Source organism: Gekko japonicus, unplaced genomic scaffold (assembly GCF_001447785.1).
Source record: "Gekko japonicus isolate JY-2015 unplaced genomic scaffold, Gekko_japonicus_V1.1 scaffold1250, whole genome shotgun sequence".
NCBI lineage: Eukaryota > Metazoa > Chordata > Lepidosauria > Squamata > Gekkonidae > Gekko > Gekko japonicus.
In genome coordinates, this window is record NW_015173163.1 from 343,844 (window position 1) to 351,633 (window position 7,790).

At 47.7% G+C, this 7,790-nt stretch overlaps 1 protein-coding gene across 1 annotated transcript in view; it reads right to left on the reverse strand.

The window, feature by feature from the left end:
* Positions 1–7,790, reverse strand: part of GRAMD1A (GRAM domain containing 1A) — a 63,122-nt gene that overhangs the window by 23,391 nt on the left and 31,941 nt on the right. Inside the window, exons 7-9 of the mRNA XM_015422479.1 lie at positions 4,619–4,699; positions 4,235–4,350; positions 1,804–1,957 (exon numbers count right to left, since the gene is read on the reverse strand). Of these exons, the coding sequence (XP_015277965.1) occupies positions 1,804–1,957; positions 4,235–4,350; positions 4,619–4,699 (351 nt within the window). The remainder of the gene's footprint in view (positions 1–1,803; positions 1,958–4,234; positions 4,351–4,618; positions 4,700–7,790) is intronic.

Consider the following 7,790-nt stretch of genomic DNA (forward strand, 5'->3'; position numbering starts at 1 on the left):
CCGCAATGGACAATGTTCTGAAAGAGGACATACAGCAAAAGCCGTTTCTTCAAAGCATGTTCTCCTGACCACTGACATGCAGAAGCAGTTAGTATTTGACAGTACCCGACTGATAGATAGGCGACCTGAGATTATACAGTTGAAGCAGGGAGGCAAAACTGTTGTCGGGGAACATCTTGCTAGCCGCCCACCATCTCAGCTGTGGGCTTTTCCCCCTCTGCCTTGTTTCTGTGGGTGTGAGGGCTGGGTGGGCCCTTAGCCCTCGCCAAAGGGCAAGAACCAGAGGACTCTGGCCCTTTGGCTCTTAGCCAGTGGCACGCAAACAATGCTCCCTGTGGAGTCTTGCGAGTAAAAATCCTACTTTGTGACCTGCTGGCATTAAAGTTGTGAGCGAGCGATTTGGCTGCTGCATACATTAGTTTGCTCTGGAGCCGTCCTTCCTGAGCGAAGACAAAAAGGTGTGGGCCGGAGGCTAAAGAAACTGCATGCAAACTGTGCCTTCAACTGAGCCAGCCCCTGCATCCTGGACCAACAGTGTTACAAGTTGCTGTTTTCTTTGTTTATTGCTTTATTTATATTCTTTCCCTGTTTTTTTTTTAATTACAATTTTTATTAAAAGAAACGTTGAGTTAACAATAAAAATGATTTGAATAACAGGCTAAGATATACATGATAGGGGTAATCTAAATGTACCCCTGAACTAAAGAGTAATATAAAACAATTTAACATTAAGCACAACTTTGTTATCACAAAACATAGTAAGATACACAAATTAAGTGCAGCTGGCTATTGGTGTCAGAGTAAACTAAGATTCCATTACAATACACTAAACCAAGTATATGCTATATAAGGAGTGGGAGTAATAGTATATAGTTAAAGAGTGACGACTAAGAATAAAAATTATGCAAAGCTGCTTTGGACCTCTTAGGGGAGAAAAACGGGATATAAATACATTTTTAGCGGGGGTTATTTCTCTTGCCCTCCCCATCTCCCGGCTCCATCGCCCACCGCAACTGCTCAACCAGCAGGGTCATCTCATTGCGGAAACCTCAGATCCCGCCTCTGTGCCGCCACCAGCTATGAAAAACATTGCTCACACCGGAGTCGATCACAACCTCTACTTCCCTGTCTATGGCAAACAGTGGGAGCAACCCGAATTATCCAACCAAAGTAACTCTGTGGGTGGGGACAGATACACCTAAGCAAATGAGTCTGCTCCGCACCACCCAAGTACAAGAGGCCTGTTCTCAAGTGACAGAGCACGCACATACAATCCGTGGTGAACAGTGTGCTGCACAGTGGGAAAGTGCCGTCAAGTCGCAGCTGACTTACCACGACCCCGTAAGGGTTTCAAGGCAAGAGAGATTCATTCAGAGATGGCTTTGCCATTGCCTGCCTCTGCGTCACGACCCTGGACTTCCTTGGAGGTCTCCCATCCAAATACTAACCAGGGCCGACCCTGCTTAGCTTCCGAGATCTAACGAGATCGAGCTAGCCTGGGCCATCCAGTGCACACTCTGTTTTTCTTTGTGTGTCCACTGTGTAATTCTCACATTACGTTTCAACCCACGTACAGCTGAACATGTGACTGAAACCACACACTGATCCAGGTACTACTGGTCCCTGCTTGCATTTATAAAGTGAATGCGTGTTGGCTCTTTATAAAGAAAAGGCTAACAGATTGCATGCATGTGTACTGGAACATGTGAACAGGCCAGTCTTCTTGGGTCTGGGTGGCAGACTTTGGGACAGTTATCAGGACCCCACCGCCGTCTCCCCTTTTGGAACCCCACTGGTTCTCACCGAGGTGGTCCCGTCGCTACTGCTGGCCAGTGAGTTGATGCTCTGACTGGCGTCCCTTTTGTCCAATAGGGGACTGGCATCCAGCTTGAGGTCCGTGCTGCAGCGAGAAGTCAAGTCACTGAGGTCTATGACGTCCCCTATCTCCTTGGGGCTTCTGTTAGGAGCAAGAGGAGGGAAAGGTGGAGGGGGGAGGAGGGGAGGGAGGAAAGGAAACTCTGGAGCTGAAATTAAAACTGGACAGAATGCACCCAAACCTAAACACTCACCAGTTTTTATGGAGGCTTAGCAACATCCTATTGCAGTCCCTCCTTTGCGGATCCCTGCATCAAAACTAATGAGGGGTAGTTTGCTGAACAGGGTATGTTGATTCGGCAAGCATTCCTGAGCCCGGAAGTCTTGAGATGCCGAACGCACAAGCCCAGGTCTTGCTGCAGGTTTTTAGGACCCCTTGAGCAGAGAGTATCTGGCCCCTCCTGCATAGTTTTCTCATTTTTTGTAACCCAGTTTTTGCATTGCTATGCCTTATTATAACTGTTTTGGATTGGCATCGTTTTTGGATTCTGTCTTACCGCATTGTTTGTTGTATATGTGTTTATTTCACACACATCTGTGCCGCCTTTCCCTCAAGAGGAACTTACACTGTTCGGTGTACCTTGTGCTTATACTTCGTAGTCTACCTTGAGTCTCGCCACAAAAGGTGAACTACAAATTAAAGTAAGTCAATAAATACTGTGTCTCCTCGGCTCCTTTTAGCCGGCCGCTACCAAAAGGTCTGAAATGAGCAAGGAGCCGTCTGGTGGTCTTCTCTGCTGCCCGGGTTGAGGTGGGGTTGGAGAAGGCAACAGGGTGTGACTCTCTTGCACACAGAGCACAGCCACGAGTTTGGGGAGAGCCTGACAACTGCCGATCCCTAATGCCAGCCTTGGCGAAGCTACCCAAGTGTTGCTTGCCACAGACTGGCTCTAAAATCCTCTGTATTGTCACAGAGGACTTGGGATACAGCCTGTCACAAAAGGAGCCCCACGATTCAAGAACGGAACTCCGGCATCTTCGGTGGCACTGCAGCCAGTATGGTGCCATGGTTAGAGTGTCAGACTAGGGTCTGGGACACCCAGGTTCGAATCCCTGCTCTGCTGTGGAAGTTGAGCGAGTGAAATTTGGGCCAGTCACACCCTCTTGAGCCCAGTCTACCTTACAGGGCTAGGATTCTGTAATCCTAGCCTTATTACATTGCTTTTCCGATTTCTCAACGTGATGCTTGCGCTGACTCACACGGTGTAATCTCAATGAGAAAAACTGGGACTATGAATGAAGTAAATAAACAGAAAAAAAAATAAACAGCCGCCTCGAGTCAAAGCGAGAGATGAATGTTTTAAAGAAGAAGGAGAAGAGTTGGTTTTATACCCTGCCCTTCAATACCCAAAGGAGTCTCAGAGCGGCTTACAGTCTCCTTTACCTTCCCTGTGAGGCAGGTGGGGCTGGCGAACCCTTGTATATTGGAAGCATGCCAATCGAGAGCTGGCAGGTGCAACCCCCTTGACTGGGGCACGGCGATTGTGATGGTGGTGGGTATGACCTGTGGGTTCACAGAGGTGGTGCTCCCAGGAGTATGGGGGGGAGAGGGGGGCCATGCCACACTCAGCTGCTGCTCGCTCCTAGGCTGTGCTTGTCAAAGAGATACTCTCCAAGCTCCCCCCCCCCTCCCGGGATGCTCCCAGCTGTTGGAGATTGGTGATGTAGTCACCCAGGACCTTAATAGAAGTGCTCTTGAGACAACAGCTCTGAGAGAACTTAGGACTGACCCAAGGTCACACCAGCAGCTGCATGTGGAGGAGTGGGGAATCAAACCCGGTTCTCCCAGATCAGAGTCCGCTGCTCTTAACCACTACACCAAACTGGCTCCCATTTAGATAATTTTTTTAAAAACAAACTTTCAGGATAAATCTGGCTTTACGTTTTTATTCTGTTCTTAAATAAATGGGAAAAACTTTTCAGGTAAATCTGGCTGAAGCTTTTATTACTTCTTGATCACTAAAGGGAAGTGACAGAGCAGCTGGTCCATGCGCACTGGCGGTAATGAGCCTTATCTGGTCCATGCGCTGCTATGCGCACTGGCAGTAATGACTCTGATTTCACCTCTGGCATCTCTACCTCCAGGCAGCTCAGGCAGAAGGGATGGGACAGGGACTCTCAAGAGCAGCCGCCGGTCACTGTTGCTAACAGAACAACACAGAGCAGAGTTGTACCCTCCTAGGCTAGTTCAGTGGACTTGGAAGGGCGTGACATTGTTTAGGATTGGGGTGTAAGGCCCCGTCAGCCTGATTCAGTGTAATGCTGTCCTGTAAATCCCTCCAGCCTCGGACATGCTGATTATCTGAACCTGAGTTAAGTCAAGAAGATTCCAGTATCTGCAGGAGACAGTAAAACTTACCCCAAACCGTTGATCTCATCAATGGGAGAGACGTAATCGTCGTCTTCGCTGGTGAGACCGAGCTCGGAGCCGTAGCACTGGTGGACAATGTGCCAGAGCTCCCGGGGCGACAGTGTCTGGGGAGAGGAGAGAGACCGCAGGATAGCTATCCGTTTTGTCCCAGCACACATGCACTGATCTAGCACCCAACATTTGACCCTGATTCCTCTTTTCAGAGTCTCTGTTGGGGGGTATGAGCATCACACAGCTAGCACAAGTCAGGAACCCCGATAAGAAAATTCTGAAGTACAGCCAGGTCGGAGACCCCATCGCTGGAAGAGGTGCGCGCCACACTGTGCCCTAGATGACTCCCATCTCCTAGGTCCTTGATGTGTCGGTCTCTACCTTTTCTAGAAGTGAGTTCTGCCAGAGACGGAAAATCAGCATGAAGGAGCGATCGCGGGCCCCAAACGACGTGAAGAAATGCTGGTGAAAGCAAGTGAGAAGAATGAGCATCAGACTCCTCCGCCCCAAATAATAAAAGATGAGTAGTGACAGACAGGTTCTACCTAGGGGCAATGCTCCCTCTAAGCTGTAGAGTCTTGTGAGCAGAAATTCTACTTTGTGAGCTACGGGCATTACAGTTGTGAGTGAGCGATTTGGGGTACTGCATAAATTAGTTTGCTCCAAAGCCCTCCTTCCTGAGGTAAGACAAACATGTGTGAGCTGGAGGCTAAAAAACTGTGAGCTAGCTCACACTAACTCAGCTTGGAGGGAACACTGCCTACGGGTTGTGTTAGTTTCAGAAAACGCATGTGAAGAGGATATTGGCCACAAAATTCAACTTCTTGAGAATCCTGGAAATTCGTTTTTAAAAGTTTCTTTCTATATATACTTTTCTAATATACACTTTTTCCTTGGTCCATATGAATCCTAGCAAGAATATCTGAATGTGATTCTTGCAGTTATTTATTTAGGATACTTAGACCTTGTCTTTTCTCCCCAATGGGGACCCAAAGAAGATTTCATTACTCTCCCCTCCTCCGTTTCATCCTCACAACAAGGATCTACCCCCCAAATTCTCACAAAACCTTTCTAGCCACCCTGCAAGATCCCACTGCCTCATCACCACATGCTTACTCTCTCCCTCACAACAAGGACTGCCCATTTTTCAAATTCAGCCTGCGCTGAAAGCGCTGCACTGGTTGCCAATAGCTTACCGGATTCGCTTCAAAGTGCTGGTTCGTATCTATAAAGCCCTACATGGCCTGGGTCCAACCTACCTGAGGGACCGCCTCTCCCCGCATGTTCCCCCAAGAGCACTAACTTCCACCAGGCTTTTGAGTAGGAGCCGCCGCCCCCACTATATCACCATCGCTGTGGGTGGGAAGAGGCCCTGAGAAAAACACCTGAACATGAACATGAATAGAGCCTTAAACCGTCTACCAGGAACTTCGGGCATACGTTCCGTCATCTTTGGACTCTGAAGACACTGAGCACTTTGTTTAAATTAGGATTTTTAAATATGTATTGTATGTTTTTAAATTATATGTATATTGTGTTTTATCATGGCAAGGCTTTGCCTTGCCCTTGTAAGCCGCCCTGAGCCCACGGGGAGGGCAGGGTATAAATACGAAAAATAAGTAAATAAAATAAATAAATAAAACACAAAAGAGATGCTGCATTTTAATACTGTAATGCCCCTGTACAGATCTATGGTGCAGCCTCATTTGGAATCCTGTGTACAGTTCTGGTCACCATATCTCAAAAAGGACATTGCAGAGCTGGAAGAAGTACAGAGGAGGGCAACCAAGTGGATTAGAGGGATGGAGCACCTTTCCTGTGAGGAGTCTAGGGCTTTTCAGTTTGGAAAAAAGACGACTGAGGGGGGACAGGATAGAGGATTATAAAATTATGCATGGAGTGGAGAGAGTTGACAACGAGAACTTCTTCTCCCTTTCCCCAAAGACTAGAACTCATGGCCATCCAATGAAGCTGATGGGCAGTAGGTTCAGGACAGACAAAAGGAAATACTACTTTACACAGGGAGTGGTTAAAATGTGGAATTCGCTGTCAGAGGACGTAGTGATGGCCACAGGAATAAAGGGGATTCGATAGATTCATGGAGGAGAAGTCTATCAATGGCTATGAGCCATGGTGACTGAAAGGAGCCTCCACATTCAGAGGCACTAAGCCTCTGAATCCCAGAGCCGGGAAGCCACCATGCCCTGTTGCTGGCTCTCCAGAGGAACTGGTTGGCTGTTGTGTGAGACAGGAGGCTAGACTAGATGGACCGTTGGTCTGATCCAGCAGGGCTCTTCTTATGTTCTGATGATGTTATTTTATGTATTTTTATTTGTTTTACAAAACATTTACCCCACCTTTTCACCTCCTACGGCCACCTAGGCTGCTAACACATTAAAACACAGAGAATAAAATCTCATCCTAAGAGCCTTTAAAGCCAACAAGTGCATCATTAAAACTATTAAATCCAGAGCTAAAATTAAGTACAGGAAAAAAAGAAACAACAACTAAGTCCCTGCCATGGGTGCCTGATAGGTTGTCACTTCCCCCTCATTGTGTGGCCCTAGTAAAGGTAATGTAATTAGTAGTTGTACAAATGTAAACCGCTCAGAGCCCTTAGGGGGTGAGCGATCTATAAATTGAATGTATAAATAAATAATAAATAAATAAAACAAAAACAACAATTAAAACATTGGGAGCAGGGGGAGGACACGAGGCTGCAAGTCCCACGGGTCAAGCCACCAACATTTCCCCCCTCTAAACGTCAGGTATGTAGCAACCTGATTCCCTGAGCCCACTTGCGGGGAGGGCGGGATATAAATCCAATAAAAGAAAGAAAGAAATTCAACCAAGGTGCCAGGGGTAGGGGGTTGAAGACGATTCCCCCACACACACACACACACCAATGACCTTGCATAGCCACTGTTCATTAATTTATATCCCACTTTCCTCCCCAGTCGAAACACCGTTTCCTCCTCCTGCATCTTCTCACAACGACAACCCTGTGAAGTAGGTTTGGCTGAGAGTATGTGACTGGCCCAAGTTCACCCAGCGAGCCTCCATGGCAGAGCAGGGATTCGGAACTGGGTCTCTCAGGATCCTAGTCCAACACTCGATTCATTACACCACGTGGGCATTCTATTTGCCCTACCTCGGGGCCTTGGGGAGACAGGCCCAATAGCAGTGTTTCAAATAGGTTAAAGGAACAAGCCGGCTTGAACATGAGTGTACCTCTACAGTGGCATCCCGGGGCTGTTTCGGGTCAGAAAAATGAAGTGGGGGCTGAAACCCCCCCCAAAAAAAACTTTGATCCAAATTGGGTTCTGCGTGGCTGACTTTTGGAGGGTGGAAAAGGCATCTGGAGCTTCATTGATGGAACTCCCAAGCATCGTCTCTGTTCACACCCAGTTCTTAGTAACCCAGCCCTCTTCTGTAGTCCTAACAGTAATGGTCTGGATTTAGCTAACTGGGAATAACAGCATCCCACTGTTTTCCTATGGGTGACTGCTAATAAAGATGAGGATTCCTGGCATCCCTGAAATGCATGTGTCGC